This window comes from Protobothrops mucrosquamatus, unplaced genomic scaffold (assembly GCF_001527695.2).
Source record: "Protobothrops mucrosquamatus isolate PMUCROS unplaced genomic scaffold, P.Mucros_1.0 scaffold4727, whole genome shotgun sequence".
Classification (NCBI taxonomy): domain Eukaryota; kingdom Metazoa; phylum Chordata; class Lepidosauria; order Squamata; family Viperidae; genus Protobothrops; species Protobothrops mucrosquamatus.
Genome location: NW_015390619.1, coordinates 39,227 through 59,219, shown reverse-complemented (window position 1 = coordinate 59,219; position 19,993 = coordinate 39,227). Strand labels below are relative to the sequence as shown.

Here is a 19,993-nt window from a genome sequence, read left to right as displayed (position 1 = left end):
AGTTGAACTGCACAAACTGATCTAAGAACCTCAAGTGGTGGAAACTCATTACTTTAGACTCAGAAGTATACAAATCCTAGACAAGTTGATCCATGAATAATCAACCAATAGGAAACTACTGTATTAAACCCACAGGAAAAAAATGCAGCCTCTTTTAAATAAATCACATCCAGAAGATGTCCTTTCTTATGTACTTCAGCCCTTGTAGAAGATCTTGGACAATGAGAACCGTGGCTCACGCCTTATAAATCACCCACTTCTCAGTCAGCAGATTTTCTGTGGAAGGGGTGAATCTAAACATGATGTGGTCATTCCTTTGGACAGGCATAGTTGGCAATCCAATGAAGATCAGCCACCACTCCCCAGTGAAGATAGAGTATACTGACCACCACCAGCACGTGCATAATCTGATGGCTGTTGAACCAATAGTCAAAACAGCCTGGCTTCCAGCGCTCAGGCACTCGCGAGATGTTGATGACGCCCCCAAGAAAGGCCAGACCGTCCATAATGAGGTATGAACGCAGAGAGGTGGGATGGCCAGTGCCTAATCCCACCCACCGCAAATAGAAGAAGAAGAAGCGGAACAGAGCCTGCCAGGCAAAGGCTTGTAAGCGCCGGACACTGGAGCGAGCAGTCACTGCACAAAAGATACCATAGCTTGACAAGCCTGTGTAGGCCAGCAGGGCAATAGAACGAAGAAGTGGGGAGCAGGCCAGCGTGCAGTAGATGATTGGAAGAGCACCTGTGTGGAAAGAGACAGTCAGTCCACCAAGAAATTAAAGATAAAAACAGTGGCAATCAGCTTACATGGTCAGTCACTACAGGTAGTCTCCAACTACAATGGAGCCTCACTGCGGCATAAATCAAGGCATTGTGTGACCAGACTCAATTTTACAACCTTTTTTTACAACGTTCATAAAAGGAGTCAATGCAGATGTTAAGCGAATCACCTGGTTGTTAAGTGAACCACCTGGTCATTAAGCAAATCCAGCATATCCAGCGGGCATTTTTTGCTGGGAAATGGCAAAAAAGTTGCAAATTGTGATCACATGACTGCGGGACATTGCAACCAGTCACAAATGCTTGGTTGCAAGTGCCTGAAATGAGATCACATGACCTCAGAAGGGTGGGTGCAGTAGTCATAACTTTGAGAATGGGTCATACCTTTTTTTGAAGTCTATTGTAAACAGTTGTTAAGCAAGGACCTCATGTAGCACTCTTGAAATATTTCAGCTTCCTTCAGCTTCTCAGAACAAACAGTCTTGTATTTACAACAATAGAAAGCCCCCTTTTCCCCAAATAATCTTTACAATGCAAGGATCATTCACTGAAAATGTGTTTTTCATTGTTTTAAATTCGGTTTCTTTTAAGTCAGCATGAGTATTTCCTTTCCAAGCATAACCAGAACTGCTCAATTCCACATCCTTTTTACCTCCGCTTCATTCTTGAGCTTTTACCCAAGATGGCTTCTGCCATCACACAAAAGATTGGCTCTTCAGTACCCAAAGCCAACACAATTTGACTCACATACCCTCTACGCAACCTGCTCCCAGCTCAAATACCACTTTCAGCCTTCCGCATTGCGATTTTGTCCCTTTTTTGTTCCTCCAATCCAGTAAGTCATCCATGGATAACAAGGGAGCGCTTTAACTCACCCAGAGTGTTGACCATGCATACCCCACACATATCAAGGGTGAGCAAGGTATGGTAAACAGCAGGGCCTCCCTCATGATTCATGAAGAGATGGTAAAGCACGCTGCCCAGCTGTGGAAAAATGCAAGCCAAATAGTGCACGACTCCCAGCCATGATTCTGAAAGTCGAGCCCATGGAATGGTCAGTGGCAGCACGAAGAGAAACCCCAGCAGAGGGATACCTGAAAGAAGAGGAAAGAAAGAACTGAGAGAGAGGATGACTACTCAGAGTCCAATTAGGGATAGTACCAGAGATCCCTGCCTTTTTTCCAACCCTGTCAGCATTTCCTGCATCTTATCCCACCCAAACATGTGTTTGTCCCAAGCAGCATCCTTTGTTTATCATCTGTCACAGAGCAACGATGAAAGAAATGTCATGGACCCAGCATTTTTGTGTAGAGACACTCAACCTATAGGTCCTCCTTTTAAGAGAGACATTTGTTTTAGTACAGACTTTCCTAAGCCTTCCACAACTTGGTGGCTTCCTAATGTGTTGGGATTGCATGCAAGTTGGGAATTCTGGGGGTTGAAATCCCAACATATCTGAAAGATACCAGGCTGGGGGAAGCTGGTTTATTGATTTCCTTTCATTTAGTTTCAGGTGAGGAAACTTTCAGCAACACTCAAAAATGTCTATGGAGACACAGCCATCCAGATCATGGTTGTCCCAAGAACTGAAGAAACTTCTCGGATGAGAAGTGAAACGTCTTCAAGAAAAAACGAAGTCCAGTTGCTTTTTGAAAAAGCACCTTTGGGAGAACACTCAAAAATATTAGCGGATGGGAGATTAAAGAAATGGCATCCTTGTCCCAGTCGCTAGAAAATGTTTACTGTGAATGATATTGAGGATTCCTCAGAAGCACAAACCCAAAGAGAAAAGTTTAGAATTAAAAACTACAGTACTTGCAGATCTCTAAGTTTGTGATCTGCTTAATCTGTGCTATTAGGTTCTCTGAGCGTTATATCTCTTTGTATGAAGTTTTACATGATTTCCACACCTCCTTTTGGGGGGGAGGGGAGACTATAAAGGTAGTCCTCTACTTATGACCACAATTGAGCCCAACATTTCTGCTGCTAACCAAGGTAGTTGTTAAATGAGTTGTTGCCCATTTTACAACCTTTCTTGCCACAGTTGTTAAGTGAATCACTACAATTGTTAAGTTAGAAATACGGTTGTAAACTGAATCTGGTTCCCCAGTGACTTTGCCTGTCAGAAAGTCAAAAAAGGTGAACACATGACCCCAGGTTACTGCAACTGTCATAAATACATGCCAGTTGCCAAGCGTCCGAATTTTGATCAGGTGACCACAGGGATGCTGCAAGGGTTGTACATGAAAATAAGTTACCTTTTTTCAGTGCCACTGTAACTTTGGTCACTCAACAAATGGTTGTAAGTCGAGGACTTACTCTGTGCATTAGCTATCCAGCTATCCAGGTTCTGGCATATAGTGGTTGCAGGGAAGGATCTCAAAAAGTGCTCTCAGAATGGCATATGCAGTCTACTTTCCTTTAAGCTCTCAGAGCAGAGAGATAAAGACGTTGCGTTACTTCATGTCCCTCTGTACAGAATTTTACAGGACTTCCCCATTCTGAAACCATTTCCCCATATTCCTTCCTGCAATCACCGGGTGCTGGGACCTGAATAGCTACTAAAGTTAATGCACTGCACTAACTTGCACTAAGATGCAAATGTCCACGAACTGAATTGTTGGTAGAGGCTCTGAACTCTACAGAATAGCATCTTCCAAATAGATGGGGAAGAAATGGAGGTAGTGACAGATTTTATTTTCCTGGGCTCCAAGATCACCGCAGATGGGGACTGCAGCCAAGAAATTAAAAGACGCTTGCTCTCAGGGAGGAAAGCTATGGCAAATCTAGACAGCATACTAAAAAGCAGAGACATCACCCTGCCAACCAAAGTGCGTATAGTCAAGGCCATGGTTTTCCCAGTTGCAATGTATGGCTGTGAAAGTTGGACCATACAAAAGGCTGAGCGCCAACGAATTGAGGCCTTTGAACTATGGTGCTGGAGAAGACTCCTGCGAGTCCCCTGGACTGCAAGGCAATCAAACCGGTCAGTCCTAGAAGAGATCAACCCTGACTGCTCTTTAGAAGGCCAGATCCTGAAGTTGAAACTCAAATACTTTGGACACCTAATGAGAAGGAAGGACTCACTGGAGAAGGGCCTAATGCTGGGAAAGATTGAGGGCAATAGAAGAAGGGGACGACAGAGAATGAGGTGGCTGGATAGAGTCACTGAAGCAGTAGGCATGAGCTTAAATGGACTCCAGAAGATGGTAGAGGACAGGAAGGCCTGGAGGAACGTTGTCCATGGGGTCGCGATGGGTCGGACACGACTTCGCAACTAACAACAACAACAAATCGCAGTAAGGACAGAACTGTCCTTATTGTGCTGTTTGCTACCCAACGTAACTATTAAAACTCATGTGGCATTCTTTGATATTTTTTCCTTCAAAGAAAAAACCCCTCATAGTTATGGGGAATCTTCACACTTGTTTGATACCAACTCATCATTCTCAAGGATATGATATGTTGTCATCCAGCCCTGATGATTCCTAAAAATTATTCTGAGGAAAAAAATGGTATGCTCCTATTATTATAATCTGGAGTAGATTTTCTTTTCACTCCAAATCCAATGAATTTCAACCATTTCTGATTTGCACATCCTGCTGTCTGTGCTTGACCTTATCCTCCTTTTTTCTCATCTCCTGTTTCCCCAGAGGTTGCAGCTTTACACAAACAGATTAGGTCTCCCTGAGCCCAATTACTGTGCTAATTGAGGCTGCCTGAAGCCAGATCTCAATTAGGAAGATGATAAACACCCCCCTTGAAGTTCATTAAGGGCCAACCATTCTACTTGTGGCAGGCCCAAGAGAAGATTCTACAAGTGACAAAGTCAACGAGTAAAACTAAGGAGGCCTGCCACTAGACTAGAGAGCGGTAGTGTCACAAATTGGCTAGTACGCAGAAAGCTTGTGGCCAAACTTATTTTGCTAACAGGATTTTTGTGGCTTTAACAACAGTATAAAAAACAGTTCTAATCGGAGCCACTCCCCCACTTCCAAATTATTCTAATCCTTGCCAAAAAAAAGATGTACTTCTTTCAGCTTTTGTCCAACATATATCAAGAACACTGGGCAGTAGTCAGGAGATTAAAAATACAAAAAAGGGTGGGAATTGATTTATTTAACTTACACGTTGCCCATCTTACCATAAGCAATTCTAGGCAGCTTATAGTCATTCAATTAAAATGCAGTATAAAACATTTTAAAAAAATAAATAGGGATCTTAAATTTAAATTTAAAATTCAGTTAAAGTAACATTGATCAGGATGGAGAGGGTGGGAGCAAAGGGAGGGAAAGAAGAATATTTAGGAAGAAAAACCTGAGTCTCTTAAAACATCCCAAGAGTGCTACTTTCATCATGAGAAAGCTCACCAAGAACTGACAACCTTGGTAGAGTAGGTTACTTTATCTTGATAATACAAAGAGAAAGCTCCACTTTTTAAAACTGACAAAAGTTCCATCCACAAAAGGAGAGGCAAAGTTTTATTCCAAACATTCCTCTAAGTTCAACACTGTCTAAACCAGTGGTTCTCAACCTGTGGTCCACAGACTTCTGGGGGGGCTGCACTGTCATCACAGGAGCTTGAAGAAATGTTATGATTTAACTCTTAAGTCTTGGAAGTCTGTGGCCATGGTTCATGGCCACAAAAGGTATGTAAAAAGGGTCCATGGGGAAGAAAAGGTTGAGAACCACTGGTCTAAACTAACAATTCCCCAAACCTGGGCTCTCCTACAACCCATAATACAAAGCAGCACATCTATGACTGTGACAATCAGAATTGCAGGCAACCATATCTTCCAGGTTAAGGAAAATTGACATAACTTTTCCTACCTGACCTAAACATTGGAACCTGAATATTTTACATCCAAAGCATGTCGTAAAATGGGGCAAAACTCACTTAACAAATGTCTCACTTAGCAACAGAAATTTTGGGCTCAATTGAAGTCGTAAGTCGAGGACTACCTGTATCTTCCTACCAAGCTATGGTTTCACTGTCTTCAAGAATGTTCCCACTGATAGGAAGGATTATGGGCTTGGAATCTAAAACTCTGCATTTAAGGATCAAAGAAATGGTGGTGATGATGATATAACCAAGCCACTGAAGCCAGTACAGTACCAGGTATTTCAATGAAGAGATACCTAAGTGTTTTTTCACCTTAGTTCTCACCGGTCCCTGGAAACTCCACCGGATGGGATGACAGCCTCAAGGACAACAGGGATGGTGTGTCAGCAGATAAACTGCAACTGTACATTTTGCTGACAGCAGAAATTTGGTATCCAAGCTCTAACTGTACAACAGCAAATGCCTCCAAAATGCAGCCAAACCAATTAAACAAGCTATGCAGCAACTTAGTTCCTGAAGGAGGATGTTTTCACTTTAGAGGAAAATATACCAAGTTGCTGTCATTTCTCTCACATCCCCACCCTCAGAGCACCGAGGAACCTGATTTCCAACCTCAGAGAAGAAAGGTAACAAAACCTGAATTGAAACATCACAAAAGATGCCAAGAAACTTGAAAGCAGCTGAAAATTGGTTTTAAAAATTGGGTGGGGAAATTAGTTTTAGAAATTGGATGAGTCTGTGCAGGTAATAACAGTTGAAGTTGTATGTGAATGTCTTAACTATACCATAGATTTAGGCTGAGGAGGCAAAATTCAGTGCACTTCAACGGGAAGGTTCTAGCTCTTTACTGTAGTCTGAAATTTCAGTTCTGTAGCAGAAATGGAAGAGGCAAGGATGCAAATCCACAGATAGCCATAAAACACAGTGATGGCCTTGGGAAGTCATCGTGTACTAGGCTTTCCTGCAGGATCTCTCTCTCTCTTTTTTATTGAAAATTTTATAAAAGTTTTACAATATACCTCCCCCCCTCCCCCCCCCCTTCCCAGAGCCAATCACAGCGTTAACAATGCAATTGTCATGTGTCTGATTAACGAAACACTTAAAAGGACTTTCAGGCATATTTTCTCCTAAAAGCATTTATTAAGGTTACAGAGACGTCAGTACAGCATGGAGGAAATGCTCAGGTCTGCTTCTCTTCCCTTACGCATATACATTCCAAGCATTTCCCACTCCCTTATTGTAGGGTCATGGTTCACATCTTCCAATCAACTTGGAAGATGTGATTTACTTCCGGTTTCTTTCTCCGGGGCTATCCTTATGCTCCTCCCTCTTTCCCAGTTGCTGGTTTAACTATATAAATACCAGACAGTTCTGCACATTGTCAAAGCAAGAATATACAGTATTTGCAGCGTTGACAGCAATAACCATACTCTGTCTAACATTAATCAACTATTAGATTAACAAATCTATAACATCCTTTAACTCTCTTTTAAACAAACATATTAAACACAATAATTATAACATCATATTAATAATTATAGATAAAAATAAATATCCAATTTTAACACATAAACTACATTAACACTCTAAAATTCACTCAAAAACCAAATGAAACTTTTTAGTACCATATTTACTCTCAATATAATCTATCCATCTTCTCCAAACCAAAATATATCGTTCTTGTGAATAATCCTTCACATAAGCAGAAATCTTAGCCATTTCTGCTAAATTTGAAACTTTGAATACCCAATCTTCTATAGTGGGCAAACGTTCCGTTTTCCAACATTGAGCTACTAGTAATCTTGCAGCAGTTATCAAATTCAACATCAAATCCATTTCTTTTTTATCCAAATCTTCCATAATACCCAACAGAAATATCTGCGGCTTAAACTTTATCTTTTTCTTAAAAATATTTTGAATATTCCACCATATCTTTATCCAGAATGCCTTTACTCCCCTGCATGTCCACCACATATGAAAATAAGTTGCATCTAAGTTTCCACATCTCCAACACTTAGGTTGTAGATTAGGATACATGCAGGACAATTTTTGAGGATCCAAATGCCACCTATAAAACATTTTATAAAAATTTTCTCTTAAATTTTGAGCTTGAGTAAATTTTACATTCCTAATCCAGATTGTCTCCCATGTTTCCAGTAGGATCGGTTCTTGTATATTTTGAGCCCATTTTATCATACAATCCTTCACCAATTCTGTTTCTGAATCCAATTCAACCAATGCACTATAAATTCTTTTTATATGAGCTTGAGATTGATCTCTAATCTGTTTCATCAAATTTACATCCTGTAATGTAATACCAACTTTTTGATCCGAACGCCACCTCATTGACAGTTGGTTATAATAAAACCAAGAATATTCAATGTTTTCTTGTTTCAAATCTACTAAAGATTTAAGTTGCCAATCTTGTCCTACCGGAAAAAGTAGTTCCTTATAGGAAACTTTATCCAAATTAACTCCCCTAGATATCCCCTCTATTATCTGTCCTGGACTTGCCCAAATAGAAATCTTATAATTTAATCTAAAATAATATTTCTTCCAAACTCGAAGTAAAGCACTTCTTAAAATATGAGCCTTAAAATTTCTGTCTACCTTTTTCTCATAAATTAAATATGCCTGCCAACCAAATAACAAGTCCCATCCTTCAAGAGAAAGTATGTTTCTATTTGTCAAATTTAACCAATCACTAATCCATGTCAAAACCACCGCATCATAATATAATTTTAAGTTGGGGACTTTAAGTCCTCCTCGTTCCCTTATATCCTGCATAATCTTAAACCTAACTCTTGGTTTCTTGCCCGCCCAAATAAACTTATTGATAACCTTTTGCCATCCCTCCAAATTAGCATCTTTTTTAAAAATAGGAATCATTTGAAACAAGAAAAGAAATTTAGGAAGAACATTCATTTTTACTGTTGAAATTCTTCCCAACAAAGATAATTGCAATTTTTTCCAGTCATTTAAATCCTTTTGCACCTTAACCCATAAAGATTCATAATTATTCTTATACAATTTGGCATTAGAAGCTGTAATATAAACTCCCAAATATTTTACCTTTTTAACCATTTCAAAACCTGTGAGTGTAACTAACATATCTTTATCATTCATAGACATATTTTTCAGTAATATCTTAGTCTTATTACAATTAACCTTAAAACCAGAAACTTTCCCATATTGTGCAATAATTTCAACCAAATCAATTACCAAATCTATCGGCTGAGTGAATGTTAACACTAAGTCATCTGCAAAAGCTCTTAATCTGTAATCAATCTTATTAACCTTAATTCCTTTTATTATAGAAGACTCACGAATTTTAATTAACAAAATCTCCATTGTTAACACAAATAACAATGGAGATAAAGGACATCCTTGTCTAGTTCCTTTTTCAATTTTAAATGCTTCTGTTGCTCCCCCATTAACTATAATCTGTGCTGATTGCTGTTGATAGATAGCCTTAAGAGCAGACAAAAAATTTTCCCCAAAATTCATTCTGTCTATAACCTGAAACAAAAACCCCCAATCCAATTGATCAAATGCTTTTTCAGCATCTAAAAATATAAAAGCGGCAGGAATTTGGTTATTCATATCCAAATATTCAATTAAGTTAATAATCTGTCTTACATTATACTTCATATATCTTCCAGTTATAAATCCAGATTGGTCACTATGAATCAATTGGCACAACACTTGCATTAATCTATTTGCCAATACTTTTGAGAAAATCTTGTAATCTATATTCAATAAAGATATAGGTCTATAATTCTTAGGTTGTGTCAAATCCTGACCCTCCTTTGATATTAAAGATATAAAAGCAGTCCTCCAAGTAGGAGGTACCTCTTTGCCCAACAAAATACTATTAAACAGTTCCTTTAATGGTTCTATCATTTCTTCAAATAACATCTTATAATAAATTGCTGTAAATCCATCTGTACCTGGTGCCTTACCAACCTTTAATTGCTTAATTGCCCCCTTAATCTCCTCAGATGTAATTAAACTATTCATTTTTTCCCTTTGATTATCTGACAGCCTAGGAAAATGTGCCTCCTGTAAATACTTATCTATTTCTTCAAGTTGTATTTTTTCAGAAGCATACAACTTAGAATAAAAATCCAAAAAACTCTTTTTAACCAAATTTTGTTGAGATGTCATTTTACCATTATAATCTATTTTCTCTATAATTCTTAACTTCTGCTTCTTTCGTAGTTGGTAGGCCAACCACCTTCCAGGTTTATTTGCGTTACAAAATGTATTATATTTCATATACCTTAAACTGGTTGCTGTCTGATCTGCTATTAACATATTAAATTGTTCCCTAAGCATAGTTATAGATACTTTTAAATTATTATCCAGCGGATTTAAAATAAAAGCCTGTTCTTTTAATTTAATCTCCTCCTCTAGCTCTTTTCGTTTTTGTGCTTGCTTGCTCTTATAAGCACTATTCATAGAAATCAAAATACCTCTCATATACGCTTTGCTAGCATCCCAGACCATTGAGATCGGAGTACCTTTATGCATATTCAACAAAAAAAATTCTTTCAATTGATCTTTACACTTCTGCACATTTGTATCATATCTAAATAAATTTTCATTCAATCTCCAAGTTCTTCTCTTCCCCTCTTCACCAAATAATTCCATCCATACCGGACTATGATCTGACAATGTCCTAGGAAAAATCTTTAACATTCTTCACCCTGGAAAGAAAATCATTAGTAATCAAAAAAAAGTCAATTCTCGAATGTGATTGATGCCTATCCGAAAAAAAAGTATAATCTCTTTCTTCCATGTTCCGTTCCCTCTATATATCTTCCAATTCCAGTTCTTCCTTCAAATCAAAAAAAGTTTTAGGCAATGTTGAATTAAAAGCTTTACAGGAACCTTTCTTATCTTTTCTTGGATCTAAAACACCATTCCAATCTCCCAACATAATAACTGATTTGTAATCCATTTGATTTAACTTCCGATGGATCAGTTTATAAAACTGTTTCTGCTGTTGATTTGGAGCATATAATCCAATGATAAGACATTTCTTCCCATTCAAAGACATTTCAATAAAAACATATCTTCCTTCTGGATCAGAGTCAATCAATTTAGGCAAAAACTCCTTCTTAACATAAATAACTACTCCGCCTCTTTTCTGAGGCGCAGGTGCAATAAAATGTATTCCCAACCGTGAATTAGTCAAATACTTTTGATCTTTCGCTGTAATATGGGTTTCTTGTAAACAAACAACGTCATTTTTATGTTGCTTCAAATAGTAAAATATCTTTTTTCTTTTTTGCGGTGAATTCAAACCATTAACATTCCATGTCAGGAACCTTGCCATCTTTCGTGGCAGAGAGCCTCTGGAACGCCCCTTGCAAATCAGCCGTCACTGATCTCTTCGGTCTCACTGCTCCCACTGGCTCTGAGCTTACTTGCTGTGCTGTAGGTACCACATCCACTTTTTGTTGCTCTCTTTCTTTGCGTCTATGAGCTACGCGGGTCATTCTTTGTGATTTTGGGTCATCTTTAATTTCCAAAAGTTGTAGCTTAGCTTGATCTTGATCTTGTAAATTAATAACACTTGATGATGATGTGTCTCCTTCAATAACTTTATCTTCAAGAATTCTTTCCTTCCTGATACCTTGTGGAGACGCTGGTGAACCTGCTTTCAAAATTGAGCTATAAAAATCCTTTGCCTTTGCCACCGTATTGAGCCGATAACGTATGCCCATATAGTTGACCATTATAACAGCTGGTATATCTCTCTCTCTCTTGAGGGACACAAGGTATAAATAAATCTAACAACCTGAAGGACTGCACAGAATGTTAGAGGCTAGGAAGTAAGTGGCCTTCAACTCCAATTTCCAGGTTCAAGAAACAGCGGCTAACTGGAGGTTTCCAATTGTATCTTATCTTTCCAGTCAGTGCCTCTCTTGACATTTCTCTTTCTTACTGCACACATCCTGAGTTTGCTTGCTTCCCTCAAGGTTGCACCACAGATGGAACTTTGGACTCAGAGGCATCATGGCAATATAATACTAATCAATAATAATGGTACTCCCCAAGCCATACAGTCTTGGCCAAGGGAAAATACGCTGCACCATGCTACCATTTGAGATTCCCTGAAAGGATGGGGGGGGGGAGAGAAATTCCCCTGCTTTCCACCCACTGTCCCCCACTCTCATGAATCTATACACACTCCCTTTGCTCTTTACACCTAATCTTTTCCTGGCTACAAGACAAATCTCACTTATTACTGTGGGTTGTCATTTATATACGCAACACATGCAGCACAGAGGAGCACGCTGAGCATGCTTGCTGAGGTGAATGGGGCATGCATAAGTCATTTAAAAAATCCTTTAGGGGCTAAACAGAAAGCTAACCACTCTCTCATGAGCACTAGAAGAGAGAGTAAAAATTCCATCCCCCCTCCAGTGAACTTGTAAGCAAAATTAGATTTCCCAAAGGTAAAGGAAAACAGTGTGGCTATGCCACAATATAGGTTGAATGCAGGCTGAGCAACTAAGGTTTATGTGCCGGATACACAGGTCTCTGCTACGAGCTGATGATGATCTAGATTCTGATTGAAGGAGCAGCAGAAAGAAGAGACAACAGTGAAAGCAACAATAAATGGGTTGTGTGTGAATGCAAATGCACATGTACATATACAGTACAGATACATTATATACATATAATGCAAAAGGCATTATACAACACCACCACTTTTGTGCTGAAACACCCAAAACACCTTTGCAAGAGTTCATATTGGCTTCTCCTTGCCACCTACACAGTCAGCTGCTAAAGTGTAAACCACTTAGATCAGAAACTACTATTTTGACATATCTGGGATAGGATGTGTCTTCCTTCCCACGGGACCTGTGACACTGGGACCTCTGGCTGGAAAGAAGCAGGAGGGAGGGAGAGAGGAAGGAAGAGAGAAAAGAGCTGAGCCTATAATAGGATCACCAGATTAAGATAAATAGGTGGATAATTGTTTCATATGTTGGGAGTATTTCAAGATGAGCTCAGGAAAAGAGCGCAGGGCTTAGTGTTAAGCCTTCCATGTGGCAGGACAAAGTTAAGAGTAATTATGGTTCCAAAGTCACAAAAGAATTGAGAATAATTGTCATAATTTGGGGTTCTCAAAGATTTAGAGTCTTAACAATGTAAACTGATGAGCTGTTTCTGCAAGCTGCAAAAAAGTGTGTGTGTGTGTGTGTGTGTGTGTGTGTGTGTGTGAGATGAAAAAGGATCTCCTGTCCTCAGTTTATTTTTTAAAAGGATATTGTGCAAAATCTACACTAAATAAATCTATCAATGGTTTTAGCTAAGCCCAGACTGGTGTCCTCCAAAACCAGAATTCTCTTAATTTGTAAGGAAATTCCAATGAAACAGATCTAGAGCACCCTAAACAGCTTATTACAAAGGATGAGTACATACAATCTTCTTTTAGCCACGTGCAGCATTAAAGAGTGGGGGAAGTCCAGGTCAATGTCCTCTTCCTACCTCATGGCCACACAATGTCATTTAATTTCTCCAAGCATGGACTCATCAAATCATGAGGCATATTCCTGATTTCAAAAATCAACATGAGCTCATTGAAAAACTGACATGACGGGGTTAGTATGGGGAACTATGGCTGGCTCAGGAATTCTGGGAGTTGAAGTCCACAAGTCATAAAGGGGGCATAGTTTTTCACCTCTGCGATAGATGAATGTTTACTGCATTAGACCTTGTGCTCACCTGGCTCTATAGAAACTTTACACCAATTTTCCCAAACCTGGATGTCCCCCAGATGTGTGCATTTCAATTCCCAGAATTCTTAGCAATGCTATGCTGCCTGTGGAATTCTGGAATGTAGCTCACTCATCCAAACGGAGCCCAGGATAAGTGATGCTGCTCTATTTTGATCAGAGTTTTTGCTGCTCCAACCAAAGCAGCAAAGGATTGATTCTGGGTATTTTAACCTGCAAAATACAGTATGCTCTGACACTTTGGGCTCTGGGCTTTCTGGAGAAGCTAGCTGTTAAGGTGGTTACTGAGTATATTATGTCACTAACTTCAAAATATACAAGTCACATCATCTGGCACACAAACCTACTGTACACCCTAGCCCCGTGGTGGCGAACCTATGGCACACGTGCCACAGGTGGCCCGCAGAGCCCTCTCTGTGGGCACGCGCACCATCGCCCCAGTCCTAGGCCTTCAGCTGGGTTTTATAAAACCTTTTCGCTTTAGGCCTCCACCACCGTGTGCAAAAAAAAGAGGTTCAATTAATCAATCAATTTCAACTTCTCGCGGAAAAAAAAAGATCTCGCAAAGTTGAAATTGATTGAACTTTTTAGTCCCGCCCAGTCTGCCGCTACCACTGAAGCCATGCCCACCCAATTGGCCAAGCCCACCCAATGGGCCACACCCACCCAATGGGCCACGCGCACCCGGCACCCAACGATACATAAGTGGGTTTTGGGTTGCAGTTTGGGCACTCAGTCTCTAAAAGTTTCGCCATCACTGCCCTAGCCCATATCTGTGCCACAGCCCTTTGTTTTACAGATCTTACAAGTTAAAGCTTTTAGCAAAACAAAAGAGTCAAGACCAGTAGTATCTATGACTCTTTGCTGAAGAGTCTGCAGCAGGCATGTCAAACTTGTGGCGTCACGTGACGTCGCACGACGTATCGGAGCTTTTTTTGCCATTGCCGGCAATGGGGTGGGCACGGCTCCGGTATGATGAAACCGGCCCGCGGGCCGGCAGTTTGACACCCCTGGTCTACAGCATATAACACCTCCAATGGCTATCATACAGTATGGAGCCTATGGAAATTAGAATGATCTCTAGACAAGAGTAAAGAGATACGGAAAATGCTGCCTCTTTGCTGTATCTGGTCAATGGGATTTTGCAGCTCAAATATGGTAATCATACCCTGCCCTTATCCTTCAGTATTGGATAAAGATTATGAAATACTTAAACAAGGTTTCTTCTCCAATTCAGAAGCAGGCCCTTCTATGTTTATAAACCATAATTCCTTCTCACCTCCCAGAAGGACTCCTCAATTCTATAAGAGATGAAAGCTAAGCTTGACTGAACTGGAAAGAAAGCTCTCCATGAACAGATTAAACTCCTATATATTGAACTGCACAACAAGCCAATTAGATGACTTGATAGCTGGAACAAGCAAGGTCCAGAGGTCATCTAGTCCAATCTGTTCCTTGGGGTAGGATCTATAGTGCAGCATAGGAAAGAAAAAAAAACAAATCAAAATAAACCACAATGGTCTAAGAATAGCATGGCTTATTCTAACTGCCAGTAGCATTATAAAGCATCAAAGAGAATCTTCTCCTGCTCATTATATGATATTCTTTAACCAGAAATTACATTATGCAGGGCACAGTGCTGGTCAAAATCAAGCAAAAGTCCCCCACAAGCAATGGCTAATAGTTAGAACTAATAAAATCCCCACATGTAAAGGCAGCGTAGCTTAGAGAATTGCCTAAGGACAAATAACAGATGAGTAACATTTACACGTTCTACCTCTAAGCTTCTCAAAAGTTTTGGGTTAGTCATCACTAGAAAAAGAACGCTAGATCAGATCAATGCTTAGCTTAAGTCATGTTTTTACTCCACCCTTGATTCTTCCTTTTGCATTCTTGGGCCACAGTCCTAAGACGTGCACTGACAAACCAACCCCAGGCATCTGGTACAGGCAGCTCCCTGGAGATCTCCACCCTTGTAACGCATCGTAAGTCAATTTTCCTGAGAAGTGAGTATAGGCAAGCACGCAAACACATGCACCTAGTTCCACTTGACTCAACAGCTTTCGTGGCTCAGGGATCTATCTGAACCTTAGCTTTTTGCTGGAAGAATTAGATTTGCAAAAGAAGTTACAGCAATTAACTTGCTGTTACTGAATTTCTACCTTAGCATTGCCATTGCTTTCCCCCCCTGCACGCGCACACACACGCACACGCACACACACACACACAGTTTCTTTAGGATCATCTTCCCTAACTTGAGACCCTCCAGCTGTGAGGGACTATAACTCCCAGAACTCTCAGCCTCCTTTTGGCCATGCTGGCTGAAATTCCGAAATTTAGGCGATCCCCAACAAATCCAGAGTTGCAAATTGTTTCTGAGGGATGGAATAATCTGGGACTGCATGTCCACCATTATCCAGCATGCCTGAGACCTCCCCCTTCCCAGAAACCTTTGCAATATGCACAGATTCCTTAGCAGGCAGGCTGGCGTTGCCTTGACAAAGAAAACAATGCAGAAGGAAGTCTTTCCATTTAGGAACTTGGACGCTAATAATGCACTAAGCCAGGGCAGTTTTTTTTTCTTATTATAGTGAAGAAAACTAAATGTCTGTCTTCTCTATAAGACAGTGATTCATTAAACAACATGCACCAACACACCCATCCTCAGGGATATCTCCAGACAGTGTTTCTCAATCTTAGCTGCTTTAAGAGGGGTGGACTTCAACTCCCAGAATTCCCCCTGCCAGCATGCTGGCTGTGGGAGTTCTGGGAGTTGAAGTCCACCCCTCTTAAAGCAGCTAAGCACTGCCCAGGGTGTTTTCTGAGAACTTTGGAAGTTGCTACATATACAGTATTGTTCAAAGTCATCTAGCCAGCAAATGCTTACTGCTGTATTCCTACCGATGCCGTTCAACACGCTTAGGCAACTACAACTGCTCCTCTATTCTCTTGTTCTTCCCTGCCCTCATTTGACATCAGCGGACTGAGAACAATGCCTTTTCTCATTATGATGCTCTTGCTGACTGGCCCAGGAACATCAAGGAAAAGCTTATTATTAAAGGACACTATTAGAGCAATTGATATGCCATTTTCCCAAAAGAGTGCAGGCTAACCAGCTTCCTACATTCTGGTTTGTTGAACATTTCTGATGACCAAGATGCACCTGAAAAATGCACTTTGGGATTGGTGGGGAAGATAGCATGGACTCCACTGAAATGGGTCCATTTAAACAAAGTGTATATAGGGGGGGAAAGGCTAACTCTGGAAGCAGTTTCAGGGAGGATTCAGCTTCAACCCATGGATTCTTTCAATATACACCATTTAGGTTTTAGATATGATAGGAGGACAGCTGGTTAGTCTGTGGTGGCCATAAAATCAGGAGTTTGGTAGGATCTTTTCCAAACAATGCATTTTTAAACATGTGTTGCAGTTCACAAGAGCTGATACCTCTTAGTATATTTTGTTAGGTGGAAAAGGTCCTATCACACCCCTGATTTCTTTGACGCAAGTAGACTGGAAGCTTTTGCAACCCCAATCTTGTAAAATACCTAAGAGGAATTGTGGTGGCCCCAGAAGTCAAACATCTCTTAATCCATGAAAAATAACTCTCAATACATCAATTAATTCAACAAAAGAATGAACCCATACTATCCTTACAAAGATGGAGAACCTCTAAGCCAACGTTTCCCAAGGTGGCATTCTCCAAATCAGTGTTTCTCAACCTCAGCTGTGTGGACTTGAAATCCCAGAACTGATGTCCACCCATCTTAAAACTGCTGAGGTTGAGAAATACTTTTTTGCTCCCAGTGATCTGGTAGGGTGAGGAGGACAAAGGAGCTGTAGTCTCCATGTTGGAATGGAGCCAGAATGGGGAAAGCTATTCCCACAAGAAAACCATTTAAGAAAGGAAGCGTTCTGCTTCCTTCTTTCCCCACAATGAGCAACAATAAGCAGCAACTTTGCACAACTTTCGTAAGCACCTTGGTTGGTTAGGCATAAGAGGTCAGGAAGAGCTGCCCTCATCGGTTGACTTACCAGAACAGCTAGCAAAAGGAAATTTGCAAGGTCCTGAGACAATCTGTTCCAACTATGCTTATTCCCTTTTCACTATTATTCCAGACTAATGTATTTGCCCACAGCGGAAACACAGTTCTTCTCCTTTTCTTACAGGAAATAATGAAACAACAAAAAAGGCATTAGTTTCCTGCATAATCTTAGCTCATCGGCTGCTGTTTAAAGAAGACTGCAGAATTTCAGTTCTTGAAGGCACCTGTCTTAATTTCTTTATTTTATTTTATTTCATGCTATTCATTGATTAGATTTTTGTCTAACAAATATATCTAACTCCCTGCCTTTTCCCAAGGAATTTAGGGTAAGTACACACACGTCCAATGTTTCTCACTACAGATTATGGAAAATAGGTTGGGCTGAGAGAAAATGACCGATTTTAAGTGATTTGGGGAACTTTTGTCTTTGAAGAGGACTAATACCTGGATTCACAAGTCCAACATCTTAAGTACTGCCCTGTATAAATGTGATATATTGACAGTCTACCTCTTTTACACAACGAAAAGCAAAATCACATACACAGGATCCTCAAACAATTCCTAAAGGATGGTGGCTGCATCCATTAGGAACATAGGTATTATTTCTTTACATGCTCAAGTTAAAAGCTAGATTTTGAAATTGGATCACAACTTTTGTAGTAAGAAGGGCCAAGTATTTGAGGATAAAATGAGAATGCATCTAAAAATAGCTTACACAAATCTTTTAACATACATTGATTTTTTTTACAGAATTAGCTGTAGACTTCTGCCTGCATGGTTTTCTTTCTAACATTAGAACCTTTTTAAAAATGAAAGAGTAAAACTTTGATTTTATGACATACTATTCCATTCAGTGTACTTTGGATGCAGCAAACAAAATCTGAATATATGTTGCTTCCTTAAACAATGGACAAAGTCCAGTGTTTGGTGAACCATTCTACATAAAGTTTGTGTGGGTGGGGAGGTTACATAAATTATATTAAAAATATGTATAATTTATGTAGTTATGTAGTTAAATACATTCAAACAGACATGGTCTTCCCAATTGGTTCATAATACAAAGGCCTTACGGTACAATATATATTTTTAGGAACAGGCAGCAGCATTTCCTTGAACTCAGCAAAGACTCCAGCACTTGATTAAGCCTTAGAATAAATTATATGTTGCAAACCATGGTTTTTCTTCAACAGTAAATTAATGCAATAGAATAACTAAAATACGAGCAAGGATATTCACATTTCAAATATCACCACAGCCAAGTATTCACAACAGTTTTCATAAACATCAGGAATCTGGGGATGAAGCTAGTTTACAAAGATGTTATAAAAAATAATGAAACTTTTGCCACATCCTTTCAATTCTCAAAAATTGCTTTAGATACTTATGCATTTTTTGTCTTCCAATCGACAGCCCAAAACAGATTTCCTTAATTTGTGATCCAACGCAAATCTATGCTCAAGAGGATCCCTGCTTTTATTATCGCAACCTGGCAACAAGGATAGGAAAGGTACCAAAGCAGTGGTACAAATGATCCTGCTAGGTCTCTACTCAAATGAAGGAGCAGGAGAGTTCCAAATACCATACAGTAGATCTGCTTCATCAGTTTGAAGTAAATGAAATAAAACCTATTTCCATTTGCGTTTTTCCCCCGCCCCATATATTTTAATTGCAGTATTTTTGCTTACAACAGATTGCAAAGTGATGCAGACTATTGAATATATGTCATGTTTTGCAAAGTCAGAATTTTTCATTGGCAGTCTTTATTTATTTATTTCCGAGCATAGCTGGGCCAGGCCAAGTTTGCTTCAGTATCATCAACATGTCACAAAATTATTCACATAGCTATGTAGTAAAGGGGGGGGAATGATGAGGAGTAGTCACTTTTGTGGAGGTCTTTGTAAGGCTCTCAACCCTCAATGGAAAGTTTAGCCCAGTAGAGTCAGGAAAAAATTCTGAGAAACCAGTGCTTTCTTTGCTTCCTTGAACCTAGGCAAAATTCTAAAACAACCCATTCCTATTCACTTTTTGATGATAAATGGGCATATGGCAACCCTCTAAATACAACTAAGTAGAATTCCTAGCAACACTATCATTGATCAGAGTTTTGGTTTAGCAACATTTAAATGGTGCAGGCTCCTTATTCAAGCTCTTTTGTGAGGGATGAAAACTACAGAATTAAGTCCAGGACAGGATGCATACTAAAATGCCACAGATCAAGGGTCAGGAAGGCACGAGAGCCGATAATGAATCCACACAAGGATGCCAGGGATTGAACACGAGGCCCTAAGTGTACAAAGTGCAAGCTTAACCTTTCTCAGACGTTTGCTCACTGAATCCCATGGAATCCAAATTAAAGGCTCTCACTTTGTAAAAATTTTATTTATTTTTTCATCATAAAAAACAAACATAAGTAATCACAATAACCAAACAATAACCCCCCCCCCCCGGACTTCCCAAACCTGATCCCAGGATATTATTCATATAAAAGTAAACAAATACTAATATCTCTAACTCCACAAAATATCTTAATCTACAAGAAGAGATAGAAAGAGTAAACAAACTTAAAAAAA

The 19,993-nt window shown here is 39.7% G+C and overlaps 1 protein-coding gene across 4 annotated transcripts in view; it reads right to left on the bottom strand.

Annotated features, from left to right (window-relative positions):
- Positions 1-308: 308 nt before the first annotated feature.
- LOC107299256 (progestin and adipoQ receptor family member 4-like) overlaps positions 309-19,993 on the bottom strand; it is a 24,571-nt gene continuing 4,886 nt past the window's right edge. Inside the window, exons 2-4 of one of the 4 annotated variants that reach the window (XM_029286727.1) lie at positions 1,656-1,874; positions 586-742; positions 309-381 (exon numbers count right to left, since the gene is read on the bottom strand). In XM_029286727.1, the coding sequence (XP_029142560.1) occupies positions 309-381; positions 586-742; positions 1,656-1,874 (449 nt within the window). Of the gene's footprint in view, positions 743-1,655; positions 1,875-19,993 lie in introns of all 4 variants that reach the window. The other 3 variants (XM_015828620.1, XM_015828619.1, XM_015828621.1) reach the window with 3 other exon arrangements.